Below are 18,922 nucleotides of genomic sequence, written 5' to 3'. Positions count from 1 at the left end.
TAGCACATGCAATAAAAAGCTCAAATCGGCGTGTTATGTACAGATTTGAAGGCAGTGTTTAATTGGATTTTATGGTCAAAATGTTATTTAAAAAAAACTCACGGATTGGTGCATCGCAGAGGTTTGTCGATTGACCTGGTTCATTCTTCTTAGATAGAGACAGAGCCGGATTTACGATTGTGGGGGCCCGGGGCCCAGTTATAGTGGGGGCCCCAAAATTAAACAAAACTGTTTTTTATCGTACGAGTTAAAAGCATTTATTTGCTATTGAAAAATTACCAAAAATTTGTTAGAATTTTTTCTTAAGTCCTATTTAGAGTTCCAAGCGAAGTGAAAATCTCATACAAAATGATCATTTTTTTACGCTCGTGAAAAATGCAACCTGCAAAAATTTCACTTCGCTAGGAACTGTAGACAAATTCGATCAAGCGAAATCGTTGTGCGATCGCGAAAGGTTGTGGATCTCATCTTTTTCTTGTGTTCACTTTTTTCACGCATGCAAACGCTAGTGAAAAAAGCAGCAGCAAGCAAAAACTTGCGTGCGTTTATATTCTGTCAGCTGCAGCCAATTTTCACTTCGCTCGGAGTGTAAACTCGTGAATTTCGCTTCACCTAAACTGTAAATTGCAGACTGGTGAAATACCTGCGTGTTCCAGAAACGGGTTTTCACGACAGATTTCGCAAGCGAAAATTTAAGCTTTTTACTTGTCAAATTTTTCACTTCGCTTGGAAACTACGCTTTACGAGTTTTTTTGCAGAAAACTTATTAATTAAATAATCAACATAACTTCTTCAGTATACTCGTACTCGAAACTTAATAATGCTAAGTTTGACTGCCTTTCATTCTTCACAGTCGCACGCAACCTATTTTTAATATGTTTCATCTTCAAACTTTTTTCTTGATACCTGAAAAAAAAAACTACCGCAATTTGAAAAAAATGCGATCCACAGGCAAAAATTTGCACACAATTTGAGAAAGACTGCACAAATATAAGACGACTCTGACAATAATAGAAACTAGGAAAAAACTACACATATCTGCAGGTCAATTAAATTTGCACACGAGCTCAGAAAATCTGCATTTCGCAAAGCACATCTGGTATCCCTGATTCGGACCAGTGAGCAAAAGCAATGCATTAAAAAACTTGTGGGTTATTTTCTTTATCTGCTTTACCACCCATGCGCGCTAAAGCCCTAGAGTTAAAGTTTGGCCGACTGTCATTGAAAAGTTCCAATCAAACAGTCCACAGTTTTTTCATCATAGTTTTAACATTGCTGATGTTCGATTGGAACGAGTTTTGACACTTCGATTGGCGCTTTTAATGACAGTCGGCCAAACTTTAACTCTAGGCGTTTAATGCGCGCTGGTTCGATTCAAATGGTGTGTTAATGTGTGTCATTCCAAGAGAATCCAAGGTGAACTCTTATGGATGTAGTTGCGATATTGGCGCTCGCGAAAAAATAACACTTAAGGAAAGTGTCAGATTGTAATGGTCTGTTCGAATTTTCTTACTGTAAATCGAACTTTTGATTAAATCTCTTTTTTAAAGAGAAAAAATCTTTTTGTCGATTTGTGGGGGCCCTAAAAATGTGGGGGCCCGGGGCCCGGGCCCCCTGGGCCCCCCTCATAAATCCGGCTCTGGATAGAGATCTACGAGTACGCATTAATTCTTGTAGTTCGCCACAGTTTCAAACACCACTGGCGTTCAACAAGGTAGCAACTTTGGACCTTTGCGGTTGACACTGTTTTCAATGACGTTTCATTAATGCTGAATGTTGACTGCAAACTCGTATATGCAGACGATTTTAAGCTGTATTTCTTAATTCACTCTATCGACGGCTGTTGGTGGCTGCAAGGGATTTTAATGAGTTTGTTTATCGTTTATGGTTAACATTAGTAAGAGCCAAGTAATGACCTTTCTTCGCTAAAAGAATCCAGCTGTATTCAACTATTAAATTGATAATCAAGAACTATTGATTTCAGCACACAAATTCGCATAGCAGAGATAGTTTGGCGTAGTTTTTGGTTACATTGATAAGTGCATATTCTGTGAGACTGTTCTGTCAGCTGAGTTTTTACCAAATAATAAGAAATCAAAATAAATATCAACAACACAAAATGACCTACTTGACCCATAGAAACATCTGTGTAAATTTTCAACCAAATCAAAATAAAGCGACGCGAATGAAATGAGTTCTTTTTTCATCTGGTTGGTTCTGTGCGTGATTACTTATGAGCGATAAAGGGTTAAGACGGTTATTTCGATGTGAAGGAAGGTAAAAATTCTATTAAGGTTGCTTTGGTATTAGAAGTTACCAGCCAAACCATTTTCAAGCGATTGCATGCTTTTTCAAATTAACTAAAAATTAATAACAAAAAACAACGAGAACTTAGTTGCACACCTAACAAGTCTTTTTCGACATCGTTAAAGTTTTGAGTGAGTTGATTACGCTGTTATCAGAACTCACGTGAATTGTTATGTAAATTTCGGAATTGAAATTTCGTATTGATACTTTTAATACAAAGACGAGCGACCCGTTGTTCGTTTTATCGGGTATTACTTGAGGATAAACGAAGTTCTTATTATTATTGTGGGGATCACTGGTCGACAAAATGAAAAAAGTGCATTTCAAAAGCTCAAACCGAAAAAAAATGAAAGATTATAGCACAGACAGACGTCCAAGCAAGAACAAAATTGATCGAAAATTCCGTGCAAATTTTCAAAGAGAATTGCCATATAAATCACTTGTAAACTAGCGCCGCCTGGTGAACTTATCGCTACAATACATTTTTTTTCGCTGGTGTATAAGGCTGGCGTCACTGGTAGCGCTATCTGGTTACGAATTGCTACTACAAAAATCTTTACACAAGTTTGGAACTCAGCTTGGACGTCTGCCTGAGGTTATAGCTATTCAACCATTCTTATGAATTTATGATTGGTGCCCCTAGCCATTAGTTTTACATTATTATGCCAATTCTGACGAAAAAAATTATTTTAAAAATACAAGTATTCCTCGTTATAACGTAACCTGCCTTACAACGTATCATCTTTATAACGTAAATGATGTAACGTAATATTTACCTTAATATAACGTAATTTTCAATTTTTTGAGTTTAAATGAACTGTATATGTACTACGGAGCGTCTTAAAATGCTTGGATGACCAGAAATCTCTTCAAGCTAATCGAAAACAAACATTAGGTAGCAGAAATAACATGTTAAACAATTTTCAAATATGTTCGTCGTTTATGTCACTTTAAGGTACAACATAATTTCTTTTGTGTCAAATAAATTATTTATTTAGGCATGAAAAATAAACAATGAAACTACTCCAAAATTGTCAATCACTTTCAAAACAACGATAAAAGTCAATTTTCTCGTGACCAGTTAATTGATTGCGAAAAAAACACATTCATCTGATTACTGTTTATGATAACACAGAAGCCTTACATTTATCAATATCTAGCTCATATGCAGCCAAATTTTCATATTTCAACAGTGCAATAATAAAAAATTCCTGTTACAGGGAAAAAAACTGCAACTAAAAGCTCAAATTGACGTATTCTATACAGGTTTGAAGGCAGTGTTTAATCGGATTGACCATAAAATGTTGTTTAAAAAAAATCTTACGGCTTGGTGCATCGCAGAGGTTTGTCGATTGACTTGGTTCATTCTGCTTAGATAGAGATCTACGAGTACGCATTAATTCTTGTAGTTCGCCACAGTTTTAAACACAACTGGCGTTCCACAAGGTAGCAACTTTGGACCTTTGCTGTTTACATGTTCTTCAATGACGTTTCATTAATGCTGGATGTTGACTGCAAACTTGTATATGCAGAAGATTTCAAGCTGTATTTCTTAATTCGCTCTATCGTTGACTGTTGATGGCAGGAAATTCATTTAAAACCATTAATTAAAAAAAATGATGGAGCTTCAAATAAAAGAGATATTGAAGTTGGGTACACTGAAAAAAATGCACATATTATTGTGAAATGGATTCGGCCGAATATTTTATAATAATAAAGTTCGCCTACGTATGAGGCAATCCACGGGTGGTGTTCCACGGTTTGTACGTTTGTCGACCTCCGACAACATTTTGAGTTGTAAAATGGCGACTTCCGGTGACTGGAAAACTGCCGAAAATGACCAAATACCACCAAATATGGGTATTTCTTCAACCAGAATGACGCTCAGAGGCCAGAAATCGTCTCCAAATGCCATTTTAAAATCCAAGATGGCGACTTACGGTTTCGGAAAAATAGCCTGAATTGACCAAATACCACTCAATATGAGAATCACCGGATCCAGAATTTAACTCAGACACCAGTTTGAATTGTAAAATGGTAACTTCTGGGAAACAACGGAAATAACCGAATACTACTACATATGGATATGTCCGTAATCGAAATGATGTAAAGAAGCCAAGCATTGACCCTGGACACCATTTTGAATTCGAAGATGACCACTTTCAGTTTCTGGAAAACAACGAAAATAACTGAATACCACCCAATATGAGTGTTTCCGGAATAGAGGTGATGTACTAAAGGCAAAAGTCGAGTATGTTGTCATTCCGATAAAACCAATAATTTCAAACGATATAAACAAATCGCAAGAAATCAATGAATTTGGAATGTTAAAAATAATTAAATTAAACACAAAAACAGGCAGGACGAAGTTTGCCGGGTCAGCTAGTAAATACATAAATATGCTGGTTAAAGCAAAGCTGCAAGTGACGAAGATTATAACTCGAGAGCAAAAAATTCGGAGGGATGAAAAAAACAAAAAAATACTTTCAAAACGAAGAAAATTAAACATTAAATAATAGTTTTTGCATAACAGTTGTTATCACAAATTATGTTTGTTTTGTTAAATATCTTTTAAATATAATAAAATAAAGCTTTTAAACCAATTACGACATCACATGTATCCATACTTAAATTGTTAAATTGATAGAACATTCAAGTGTTATCTTAGCTAAAAGTTGCACAACAACCATATACGACAATTGACAACCTTTGTGCGGTTTCTCCTTTTATCTTTTCCACGAGGTAATTGAAACATTCATTTAATTGTACACTTCGTGGCCTGATTATTGAGCTTGACCTTGACTGCCGCACATTTCGTAGTTGCTTCCCGTGATGGATCTGAGCTAGTGAAGCTACACAGGGAACCACGTATATAGCAACTTGGGATTAGTTTACCATTTACACGACGTGTCCTGATTATTTGAATATTTCTTCTTCGTACCTCGATAAGCTACATCTATTATATTATCAATATTCAACTCCATACAAACAATATACGCACGAAATCTGCAACATATTTTTTATAAACAAACAATATACGTACAAAATCTGCAACAAGTTATTTTCTTGTCTTCTGTGGTTTTTTCTGTGAAAGTATGGCTCAAAGAAATTCAACAACAATGCACAGTGGTACGTAGAGATGGTCGGGTTTCGGGTTTTCGAACCGTACCCGGGTTCGGGTTTGAAAATTTTTGAAAGTGTCGGGTACGGGTCGGGTTCGGGTTTGGTGAAAAAAAAATTTCGGGTTCGGGTCGGGTTTGGGTTTGAAAATGCCGGGTTTAGGTCGGGTTTGAGTATGAAAACCCGAAACCCGACTATAAAATCTATAAAATCTCGGGTTTGGGTCGGGTTCGGGTTTCACAATTTCGGGTTCGGGTCGGGTTTGGGTTTCATGGAAATAAAATTTTCGGGTTCGGGTCGGGTTCGGGTTTGAACGAAAAAAAAGTTTCGGGTTCGGGTCGGGTACGGGTTTGAAAACCTTCAAACCCGACCATCTCTATGGTACAGTGAGGCAATGTAGGCGGACATAAGTTTTTCGATGCGATTTTGTGGTGTTAGAGTAAAAATTTTTTTTTAGAACTTGTTTCTTATATTTAGTCTTTTTTATGTGCAAATGAAAATTAGGGTGGTCCTGAAATCGACTAAATAAAAAAACTAACTTTTTTATTTGCAGAAATAAATGTATGCATTCATCGGCACAGTTATAGATCAACTAATTTTAAGCAGCTTTCGGTATTTCTTCACAAAATTTATACAATATTTGTTCTTTCAAATGATACCAATATATATTATTTTATTTGCCCTAAACGGAGACATCAGTATTTTAAAAGGGCCTATTTTTAAAATAGAAATAGTGAAAACTTTTCATCTGTACAATATATCGACAATGTTTTTTCGTCAAAATTGGCGTATTTTTGATTCAAGTTACCGAAGAAAATTTTGTTTTTAAATTTGAATTGAAAAAATAGAGCGAAAAGACTGTTTTTGGAAACCAAATTTAATGTCTACAAAAAAGTTTTTTTACAAAGTTACTTAGAATTAGTTGATCTACAAGTTTGCCAAAGAATGTTTACAATTATTTATGCAAATAAAAACAAGTTAGTATGTTTTTATTTCGTTGATTTTAGGACCACCCTAATTTTCATTTGCACATAAATAGAGGACTATGTATAAGAAACAACTTTTTACAAAAACTATGGCTTTAAACCGCAAACCAAAATCGCAACGAAAAGCTCATGTCCGCCTAAATTGCCTTACTGTACCACTGTGCAATGAGTTTAGTTACCTTTTTCACCACAAGAGGGGGTGTTCCCTGTCTGTCTTCACGGAAATATATGGGAAATTCGAGAGTGAACTATATTGTTATTTTAAGATATTTGATGATAAGTAAACACAGAAAATTGACAAATTGCAATTGATAATACTGATCGACAAAAACGAAAAACAAGTTTCTCTAAAGCTTAAAACAGTTGCCAAGGTCATTTTTTTAGAATTTTGACGTAAAACGCAAAAACTGGAATATATGTCCGATTTTAAACGCCAAAAAATCGGTTAGTTTTCGATGGATTTCCTTCGTTCTTGCAGCAATAGATTGGAAAATCTCCTAAGAATCCTCCCAAATTAAGAAATTTGTTATTTTATTATTCGAACTGTTGTACTATTGAAAATAGCCAAGTCTTGTCAAAACGCAAAATTCGACCTCTGATTGGTCGTTATATAATTTCTTTCCCACGGTCGATGGCATTATAGACCTAGTAATGAACTATATTTCAGCCTAAACTGCTCACATTAGTTTAAGACAGCGACTACAACAGTCCTTATTTAGCAGTAGCAGCTGTGACATCTCCACATATAATTCGAATTTCTTATGAACAAACTTTTTTATGGTTGAATAACTGAACATTTAGAAAATTACTACTTTCATGCAATAAAAAAGGTGCTACACGCGTAATAAAAATTCCAGATTTTCTTTTTTTCTCTCGAGCTAAAAGCTAATACCAACATCTAACATTCTCACATCGTCTGATAATTTAAACGAGAAATGAAAAAAAAAGACCATTTGAGGTGAGACAAGAGACTTTAGAGACCTTTCGTTGAATAAAAAAAAAGACTTTTTAAAGACTATTATATACTGCACAACAGACGAGTAGAAGGTAACCAATACCTTAAAAAGCATCAATTCAGAACTTATATAAATATAATTTAATTTTGAATAGTTAATTTTTTTTTTTAAATTGGCTTTCTAGACAGTCTAGAAGACTTAAGATGTTGTAGTTTTTCAAAGCTGCCCTATGAGAGCTGTATGAAAGCCTGGTATACAATGCTGTCAATATCAGTTCAGCTGTGACTGAATGAAAATTGCTGGAAATACCTACGTGTTTTTGGAAAGAACCCATGAGAAAAGAGAGCAATTCGGGGTATGAGGGCCATCTTACATACGACGGCTGACTCACTAGATTAGCATCTTATCTACTTGGTCATATATTTGAAAAAGACAAATATTCGGACCCGGTGAAAAGTTTTTAAAATCTTGGAGATTTTTTTCGAATAATGTATGAATAATATAAAATGCGTTTCTTGCTCAGTTATTTAGTAAAGTTCATTAGAGCAAAACTTTAACCCAGTAATGACCGGACCTAGATCCTGATTTTTCTCCAACGTAATTTTTTTTCGGTGTTTTTCCACAACCGAGATTTTTACTGTTCCACAGTGGAACACTTAGAACATCAAACCTGACAATAATTATTTGAAAAAAAAATTTGCCGATAATAAAAACTAATGATTGGATTTGGATATTTTTTTGCATGGAGTATCCCACCTTAAAGTGATGGATGACATTTCTTATAATGAAATTTAAATTTTGTCATAGTCGGGTCAAAATTCATCCAAATACTTGAATTCATCATGAAATGACTTTTCAGTACACATTTCAGTCATTTGACAAAGTTTCATTTGCGTAACCAAGGCTACAACTATCCAAGAAGCGAAAAAATAAGAATTTCTTGATTATTTTCACATAGCGATAAAACACGAAACCGGAAGCATCCGGAAGGTTTTTCTTCACCATTAAAACCAAAAATATTAGCACTTTCACGTAGTGTAAGCCGTTCAACCGGATTTTGCCGGAAACATAACTTATCCCATTTTGAGTTAACTTATAAAAACAAATATACTGGGTTTTATTATATTGATTTTGACAAACACTTGGGTATTTGGAGAGACTAGCATACATGCTAAGTACACATTTCTGTTCGATTAAACTTCTTCAACAATCTCCATCGTTGTTTAGTTCAAAAATCACTTGTTTATCTTCGGAACGTTATATTTTAGCTCACGGTATCTAAGCGTCATTATCATGCACAAAAAACTGTTGAATAGCGGTAGGTCCAAACATCTCGTTAAGACCGTAAACATAACTTTTGGATGTTGACGAGCTGTCAAGTGATCAAGCATACATCACACTTCAAAATGAAACACTACAATACAAAGTTGATTTACTTTGAATTTTTCACTTTTGATCAGGTTTTAATCGTTTTTACTACTATGTGTGTTCGTTTTACACTACAGTGGGCCTAAGCGTTAAAAAATGCTTTCCGAATGTTGATAAATGTTGATACATTTTTCAGCTATGGAACTATTTCCAGCTATCATATATAGAAAACGGAATATATTTATTAGTGTGCCGATAAAAATGATCATTTTAAGAAACCCTATACAAAATGTTCATCTACCCGAAAAAACAAAGTTTCAGCTCAACCGGACTTAAAATGGGGTGGCGCAAAGCGATTGAATTTTGGCCTTTAAAAATCCAAAAATTAACCCAACGGAGTGGGGTGTATGAAATTTCGGTTTTCGAGATTTTTTTCTCGTCCCAGATGACTCCAAAATGCATGAAACGTCCAGATCTGGTATCATCTGAAGAAAAAATTCTCGATTTTGGTGATTTTTCGAATTTTTCAAGGTCAAACTTCGATCGCTTTGCGCCACCCCGTTTTTAGTCTAATCGAGCTAAAATTTTGCATAGGGTGTTTTTTCGGGTGGATAAAAATTTTCTGTAGGGTTTTTTCTTTAAACTCTCTGGTTACTTTTTTTCCATATAAGTGATTGGCACCCTAAAATTTATCTCATCTTAGTTGTTCGTAACAAAATTCTAAGTTCAATAGAACATACATTTGGTCCATAATGGAACAAAGTGCAAGTAAAACATTATTCATATGCAACATGAACGTGGGAGACTTGTGATGTTGGTCATCAGGATAGTTCATTTCGATAAGGGTTTACGGCTAAGATATGGGTCATTCCATGTCAAGTGTCCGAGGAAATGCATCGACCATCGCCGATTTCGACCAAAATTTGTGAGTCGATGTATTTTGGGCCGGAACTTAAAAGTACAAAGTGTTGTACCGGTTGGTGGACCCCTCGGCCAATGGGACTGCCTCCACTTTTTGCGAATTTACACACACACACCCACACATTTACCAAACACCTTTTTTATTTTGTGAATATCTCGGGACCGTGAAGAGCTACAGGTAATATTGACATATCATTTTGAAGGGTTTTAGATGTAGAATCGAACTACGTGATAAATTTTTTTCTGCAGTGTTGCCAACCTTGCATTTTTTGCGATTCAAAACTTAATTTGCAATTTCCTCGAAATACCCCCCCTTCGATTTTAATTTGAACCACGCCAATGTGTTTAGCAGACGATTTTACATAGGAATCACTCATCAGCAAAAAACAAAATGTCGCGTTCCAGAGATACAGCATTTTCAAAATTTGGATTTTGTCTACGCACGAAAGCTCTTCTACGTAAACTGCTGCTATCCTAGCAGGCGTTTGTGTTATCGAAGATATGTTCCTTAGAGGAGCATCCGTTAATGATTTTCACTAAAGGTTACACTCTCATTTTCACTAAAGGTTACAGGAGAGTTTTGACCACACTTTTCGTATTGAAATTCAAACTGTTTTTTGGTAAATGTACACTTTTGTCCATGATTCGAATTTTGAAACCAACTTGTGACATTGTTAATAACGTGACAAAAATGTTGGTTTAAGATTTCATTTCATAATTTTGCATATTTACCACATGTTCAAACAAATCTCCGAACGCATCCAAAATATTTTATCGTAACCGAATATCTTAATTTGCTCATATCATAGCACGTCATAGAGCAAGTAAGCCTATCATAACATTCATCTGCTTATGCTCTTCTTCTACTTTTTACCCAGGATTAGAGCGGAGGTGGCTTTTTCTGTTCTGTTTATTTGACACAGGCTTCGCAGCCAACTGTTTAGTGTACAGGACAATTGTGAGACTAGTGCTAAGATCCTATTGATAATAACAGTCTTCTCTAGATTTTTGCCAATAAGTTTAAACATGTTAGTTGTGATAGAAGGATCCCCCCTCTAATTGTTTTTTTTTTCACCGCTTTGTTTATTTATGGTCATTTTTAATTCTTAGTCTTGTCTTTTTCATTTATGATACAATGTAAGTTTTTAGTAATAAAATTTGCAAAATAAAGTCATTGGTTTGGGCCGGGGGGAGTGTAGTTTGTCATAAAGCTACGTAATTATCCACAGGGGGTTTGACTTTGTGACGAAATGCTATGGTGGTAGATGGGGAAGGGGGGTAACAAAAACCTAAAAAATAGCTACGTCATTTATGCATGCTCCCTTAGTAGCTAGTAAATCTCATCGCGTAAGCTGCTGTGATAACCAATACCGTTTTCCAGCGATACAAATTTGTTTTAAATACAATCCAATTAAACACACCATCTTGAAGAATGAAATGACTGCACACGTGATGAGACACATTGTTTACAATTTCGAAATCATAGTAAACCTTAAATCAGGAAAAAACATGACCATTCGCGTGTTAGGAAACGGTTTTTAATTTAGAGAGGATGATTTTTACAATGTGTTAAATCAATAAAATGAAGATTCGTGTGAAAAGTGTAACCAAAACTCTCCTGTAACTTTTTGTGAAAATGATTCTAGAACGGTATTTTTTGCGTTACATCATTAACGGATGCTCCTCTAAGGAATATCTCTTCGATAACACAAACGCCTGCTAGAATACCATTGAGATAGCAGCAATTTATGTAGCAACGCTTTCGTGCGTAGACAAAATTCGAAATCTTGCAATTTTGAAAATGCTGTATCTCTGGAACGCGACATTTTGTTTTTGGCTGATGAGTGATTTCTATGTAAAATCGACTGCTAAATAAATTGGCGTGGTCAAAATTAAAATCGAAGGGGGGTATTTTGAGGAAATTGCAAATTAAGTTTTGAATCGAAAAAAATGCAATGTTGGCAACACTGCAGAAAAAAAATTATCACGTAGTTCGATTCTACATCTGAAACCCTTCAAAATGATATGTCAATATTACCTGTATCTCTTCACGGTCCCGAGATATTCACAAAATAAAAAATGTGTTTTGCTAAATTCGCAAAAAGTGGAGGCAGTCCTATTGGTCGAGGGGTCCACCAATCGGTACAACACTTTGTACTTATAAGTTCCGGCCCAAAATACATCGACTCACAAATTTTGGTCGAAATCGGAAATTGATGTATTACCTCGGACACTTGACATGGAATGACCCATATAGAAAATAAGATATCACTGAGAGGGAAAGATGGAATGCATCATGCTCACTATTTTTTTGAAATGCTGGGAAATTTTTCACTTACATTTTGCCTTGAATGCGGTAATTGAATTACTGTTCTGCTGTTATATTTTCACGTATGAATGAGCCATGGTCTTTATGCACTCTCAATATTCTTTTCCTGAATAATTCAATACACTTGTGCTGATCGAAAAAGCATTTTCTCAGACCAAGACTTCTGATAATTTTTTTTAGAAAGTCCGTATTTTTTTTCCAAACAAAATTCGGTTGAGTACCGAATGCAGAAAGAAAATAGATTATTGAGAAGATGGGATGGACCTTTCTCACTTAAGTCACAGAAATTTTGGCAAATGGAAGGAGCTTAATTACTCACTTTTAGTTCTGCAATACGATAACTAAATTACTGTTCTCATGTTAAATCTTCACATATGTATTTAATCTTTATGCACTCTCAATATTTCTTCCCCGAATAATTCCATACACTTGTGCTGATCAAAAACCATTTTCAAGTCTAAGTCCTCTTGTAAATTTTTTTTTGAAAGCCCGTAGAGCTAACCTGTACTGAAAAAGACCTACCTTGGTGGTCGGATTCAGCGCGCACTGCGACACCCGTCGGTCCACAAATCACGCTCCAGGCGATAAGGATTAGCTTCAGCAGTGATTTTCTGGGACACATGATTCCTGTGCCTTGAAGTGTCAGCTTCCGGGATAGACTAGTATCAACTCGAACTTTACACAATCTGCAGGTTGCACGATGGTTGCTTCAAATTTTTTTCTTATCAACAATATTCACTAAACTGGCACGTGACACTCCGTTCGACAAACATCGTATTATGTATATTATTTCTCGGTGCCAGAATGTTTTTTACCTAAACCTTCGTGGTCTATCCCAAACACGCACTTTTGCCGTTTTTTCTTCAATTTAGCCGAGCACTCATTTCCGTTTTTTGCTGACTCACTTGAAACCGTAACGTTGCTTTTTCGGTTCTAGATACGCTTAGAGATTAATATGTTGTTTTGCTCAGTCGATAGCGTACCTCCTCCCTAAACTATCGATTTCCGACCAAATACTTAAAATAAAATTCCTGCCGGGCAGAAAAAAAAAACACTTATGGAGGAGGGTAATATCGATTGCAGATAGCCAAACACAGACACTTTTTTTTTGCTTTTCCGATCTCCGGGCCTCTCGGCGTACACTTTATATAGAATCCACGCGCGCGGGTCCATTTAACCATTATCAATCGATCCACTCATCTTGGCGCTGATGATTGTTTTGTTTTTGTGTTTTCCGGTGCAATCCTCCGAAAAAAAAAATAAAACTTTTTAAACGACACTCGATGCTGCCTGCGCTGCTGGCTTTGATCGATGATCTGCGCGGTAACCTATCGGGCGGGTTCTTGGGTCTGTCTGTCTGCCAGTCTGAACTCGAAGACAGAACAAATTCAATTCCTTAAGGGCGAACCAGTCGGTTTTCACACACGCACCTCGACGGAACTTCGACCAATCGCGTTCGACTCGATCCGCTCGTTGCGGCAAACTGAGCTGCGATCGCGAAACGAATCGATCGCGAGCTGCGACGCCGACCGTTAGCACCGGTGCTGTGCTGCGTCAGTGCTGCCAGTAGTGAAGGTTTGCGGGTGGGAGCGTTTGAATGGTGCTGATGCTGTTGTAGAATTGATTGATTCCGGTTCGACTGTTTGAAATATCACAGTTTAGATAACTAACTCACTTTTTCACAACCTGACTGAGCAGGAAAATTCGTAAATAATAATAACTACGCTTTTCATGTGAATTTTTAAAATTTCATGTATGTCCAAAATATCACAAATGTCAAATATGTCCAGATAGATAGGTAAATTATTTCAAAATTTTCAAAAATGTCGTTATCAAAAATTTTTTTTTTGACTTCACTAGATCTACTGTGAATATCAAAAATTGATGTTTATTTCACATGATATGGAATGTAATGATTTCAAATAAAATAATATGACGTTTCTCAGTGTAGCTCTTGAATTGAATCTTTAGTGTACATTTTTTCGCAAAACGAAATTTTATAGTACTTTGCAAACTAAACATAATAATTAATAATACTCCTGTTTTAAGGAGTACCAGGTTAATTTAGATTCAACCGGATTCCGATCAAAGGTTGGGTGGTCAGACGTCATCCAACAAATGTCATTCGAGAGCGATGATGTTGTTTACTGTTCTGATGCGCAATCTACTTTTATGTTTCTTTACCAACTACGACTGTCTCGGGTCTAGTAGAAATCCATCTTTCAAGTCAATATCGGACGTTTGATGTGGTTTCCAGTGTTCGGAAGTTGCAGCGTCTTCCATTCACCCGGTCTCTTTCTCGCTTACTCACACATATATAAGCACCCCGCTTTCAACTCGCTCGGCAATGTTATGTTTTCAGTCGTAGACGCCGCCACTTTTCTGTGAATGATTTTGCCTACTCACTGTTGATGCGGTTTGTGCCATCAACCATCCGCCCCCCTCGGTGGGTGGTGGAAAGGGGGGACGGGATGAAACGTAACCACGGTGCGGGGATATTTTGTTTTATCTACACGCGGGCATCGGATTACGCGCAGAGAGCCAATATTAAAACCGTCCAATAAGGTCGTAAACTGTCGAGATGCGCGTCGTAATTGTTACGGGGATCATCGTCTTTCGTTGGTGGCCAGAATTCACTGTATGTTCCGTGTCGCGCTATGCGCCTGCGAGAAAAAAAAATGAATGGAGAAAAATGAGATGTCGATAAGTTATCGTGAAACCGGCAATGAGGCGCTCGGATGTTGGATTGATTCCTGCGATAGAACGAAAATCTTCTGCGGTTTACTCGGATGTGACTGCGGTGCCGGGAGTTGGATTTAGATTTCAAGCGAACGTAAATAAATCTTCATCGCTACGAAAACCGTTTTCTCGGAACGGTCTAGAACCGGACTAGGTTTTGCCAATTTGTGCTCAACATGATCTACACATTCTAATATTGTAGATTGTGTTTTGCTGACGTGGCAAACAGGTTTATGAAGCATCATGTGGAAATTTCAGAGGTGTTTTTTGGAATATTGTATAATGAATGAATGATTATAAAAAGACATTCACACCGGCACCATCCAATGGACAGCTATGATTGATTGGCGATCAAGAGTTATGTTTGCTTCTGTTTGAAGGTTGCACGAGTATATGTGAACAGGAGTCAGTGAAAAGTTTTATGGTATCGTTATTACTCATTAAAAATGAAACAGGATGTTGAAAGAAATAAATCATAATAGGTTGAAAACTTAGCATGAACATCTTTTGATCCGTTTTACAGTTTCTTAGTGTTTTTGATATTTGCACTTTTGAAAAACATTTATCTTAATTTTTTCTGATATTCTTCCTTGGTTTTTATTCGATTTTGTTCATGCGGTCTTAGTTTTCTCTCAATCATGGTTCCTATAGACCGATTTCGATACTAGCTTTAGCTTCTTCCGATCCTGTGTTTCCCTGCGATATGCACTCTTAACAGAAACTGTTACCCTAGAATAAGAAATTTCTTTGGTCTTTGATTTTGAATTTGTATTCCATTTAACTTCAATCTTCAATTAGCTTTTTTGTGAGAGTTCCCACAATACCTGTAATTCGGTGTCGAAATTGTGGGAGGATTCGTTTCTCCGATAACAGACAGAATCTTTGCGAATCGCACATAGGAATGCTTCTCATTTATTCCTCAAGAATCCAAATGTAGCAATCTGTAGGTTTCATTTAGGAAAATCTTTCTGATTCGCATACAGGCATCTGGAAACGATTCAATTTGTACTGGAAATAGGATGTAATGTTTTATAAAAATGTTGATTTCCAGAAAAAATTGAAGGACATTACAGCTTGAACTCAGCAGGTTTTTCAAGTAAACTTACTCAGGCTTCGAAATGGTCACGGTAGAACCACTTTTCACTGCGATAATCGTCTTCTTCTTCCTCTGACGCTACCAAGGCTCGCTGTCTGAATACATTCTTAAACAAACATGTCAAATGAGTATCGCCATCACGACGTTATTTTCCTCAAACGAATTTTGACATTTTTTCTAGAAATGAGAATTCCGCACGTTAAGTGCGTGTATTCTGGAATTTTTTATATCATTGATCTTGTTATAATATTTCTCAACACAAATGAACGAAGTAGACAGAAATAGGCCGAAATAACATCGCTAAACGATTGACAGTGTGCATCTCTTTGATACGCGAGTGTCGTTTGACTATGCTTTTCTTTCTGTGTGCTGAGCGGCGATGGTTTGGTTATTTTACATTTACGAGCGAAAGCCGACTGTGACGCACGCTAAGGAAGCGAGATCAAATTAAAATGGTGACCGTTTACAAGCCTGATCTTACTCCACTAGAACTCGATTCAACCTACATTGAAACAAGTCGACATATATTCTCTATTAAATTTGTCCAATGAATTTAACGTACCAAAAGATCTCTTAATTTTATATGATTCCATTAGAAATCCATTTGTAAATTAAATGTGATACAATAATTTCTACGAATCGCACAATGAAATAATTATTATCGGATTTTCACATCCATTTTATTTGATATTCATTTACGTCCGACATGTGTCGCAAAAATTTGAATTTACCGGCAATATTGCGGAATACATTTCATAAAGTAGATATATAAAACCGCCATGTTTCGAAACCAACATATAAATCTTATTGATAAATCCAATCAAAAACACACGTCTCCGTGACTGTGGACTTCTTGTCAGTTTACTTGTGAAGTTTTGTTTTGACGTTTGGATTTGGTATCGAAAAATCCAGATAGTTATTCAAAATGGCTACACCACGAACAGACGGCGTCTTTTTGGGCGATTCGAAGGATATTTGTTTATCTCCAATGGGTAAGTTGTTTTTCTATACTTCATTTGAGTTTAATCTTACATAGATATTCACAACTGTAGATCACACCGAAGAAATTGGCACTTATCAAATCGTAGGGCAAACAACGAACAGACCATTGGAACTGGGATCAAGTGGCCAACGTTGAACCGGTAATTTCTTAATTATTATTATTATTAAGTCGGTAGTGAAATCAATGAAAAGTTGTGACCGCCACTGACCGACGTAATTAATTTTTGCCTTAATTAAAAGGATTGCCGTTTTACAGTCAACAACCAAGTACAAATTTGGTAAAATAAATATTATTATTATAATAAACTCTTGTATCTTTCATAAACAAACACTTCGATTTGTTTTCATGTACATATCATATGAAAGAAACATTCCCTTTAGTGGAGTTATTTCTATAGGATAATAACAAGGAATGCATGAGATTTTCCTATGAAATTGTTATTGTATGTCAAGATATAAATTATGGCATTTCCAATGAGTCTAATGGATTATATGTTGTTTAGTTTTTAAAGGGTTTTCTTATCTATTTTAAAAGATTGGTAGTAATGTGAGTCTATCAGACGATCCTATGAAGAATACATGACACATTTTTGATCACATCGTTTTGATTGGAAGTTCCAATAGTGCAAATTTATAACACTCCCATATAATACGAACAGGTGAGATTATTTCAGTGTAGGTTTCGTTATCTATCATGATTCTTTCTATTTCCGGACTAGATTCGGGTGTTGAAGTTTATTCAATCTCTGAATCTACCCAACTTTGGCTTCTTTCGGCCCAGGCTGCGCCCTAATTTCCCTTGTAACTTCCTAGAAAAATTTGAGCCAACACTATCATCTCTGAGGTGGGGAGCTGCGTAGCCGTAAGGTTACAGATTCCGCTTTTTTAAGCGGATGACCGCGGATTTCAATCTTAGTAGAATCAGGCCATTCGATGTCAAAAATGACTTAAGTATGGGTTTATTCTCAGGCCCTCCAACCACTAAACTTTCCTTTACGCTGAGTTCTACAATACCTTGATGTGACATCCTTTTTAAAAAAAAAGTAGTCCTTCGTATAATAAAACTGGCCAGAAGGACACCCGACGAAACTTCTCCAGGAAATCATAAGTGGCTATATTTGGAGGAACGGGGCTCGGTATCAGGGAAACCAGATGTGCAGATTTGTCTGCAAAACGCAGATTTTTAGAATCCGTGTTCAGATATTTGCAGATTTTTAATAGCTTTTGCAGATTTTTGTCTCCTCATCTCCACATATATACGCAGACTTTCTCAAAATGTGAGCAGATTTTTGCAGACTTTTGCCTGCGTGAGCGATTTGTTTCGATTCACAGATAGATTTTTTCAGATTTAAAGCAGATTTTTCCGGTTTTTCGAGCAGTTGCAGATATTTTTCAAAAACTTCTGGCATCTCTGCTCGGTACAGTAGAGCAGTAAATATATTAAAGGAGGGGTAAATTCACGTATATTTCTCGTATTTGCCTGAATTTTCGAATTCTTTATCTGTCAATCAAATATCCGAATTCGAAATTCAAAACGCACTTAAAAACTTAGACGCTACGAAAGGTCCTGGACCTGACAGAATAGCTCCAAGTTTTCTCAAAAACTTGGCAGAAGGAACTATCTACACCTTTACTACACCTCTTTAATATGTCTCTGAAGAATGGAATTTTTCCAGAACTCTGGAAAACCTTACATTTAGTGCCAATTTTCAAATCTGGCGCTAAATCTAACATTCATAATTATCGTGAAATTGCCATTATTTCATGCATTCCAAAATTATTTGAATCAATAATTAATGAAAATATCTTTCAGCAAGCAAAAAACCAAATCACAACTCAACAGCACGGCTTTTAAAAAGGCCGATCAACTACCACAAATCTTTTGGAATTTATAACTTTCACTTTGACTGTAATGGACAACGGCAACCACGTAGAAGCTCTTTATACGGACTTTAGCAAGGCATTTGACAGAATCGACATACCTTTATTGCTCTTCAAGCTCGAAAAATACGGAAGTTCTTGGAATGGCTGCCGTCATACTTAGCAAAGAGAAGTCCGCTTTCAAAATTCCTTTTCAAACCCAATAGAAGTAACTTCC

At 36.2% G+C, this 18,922-nt stretch overlaps 1 protein-coding gene across 1 annotated transcript in view; it reads right to left on the bottom strand.

Annotated features, from left to right (window-relative positions):
* The window catches only part of LOC129726885 (A disintegrin and metalloproteinase with thrombospondin motifs 7), a 97,281-nt gene extending 83,824 nt beyond the window's left edge, over nt 1-13,457 (bottom strand). Inside the window, exon 1 of the mRNA XM_055684087.1 lies at nt 12,510-13,457. Within this exon, the coding sequence (XP_055540062.1) occupies nt 12,510-12,609 (100 nt within the window). The 5' untranslated portion in view covers nt 12,610-13,457. The remainder of the gene's footprint in view (nt 1-12,509) is intronic.
* Nucleotides 13,458-18,922: the final 5,465 nt, after the last annotated feature.

The sequence above is a fragment of the Wyeomyia smithii genome, chromosome 3 (genome assembly GCF_029784165.1).
Source record: "Wyeomyia smithii strain HCP4-BCI-WySm-NY-G18 chromosome 3, ASM2978416v1, whole genome shotgun sequence".
Lineage (NCBI taxonomy): Eukaryota > Metazoa > Arthropoda > Insecta > Diptera > Culicidae > Wyeomyia > Wyeomyia smithii.
Note: the sequence above shows the minus strand (reverse complement) of the source record. Positions and strands in the feature narration are given on the sequence as shown.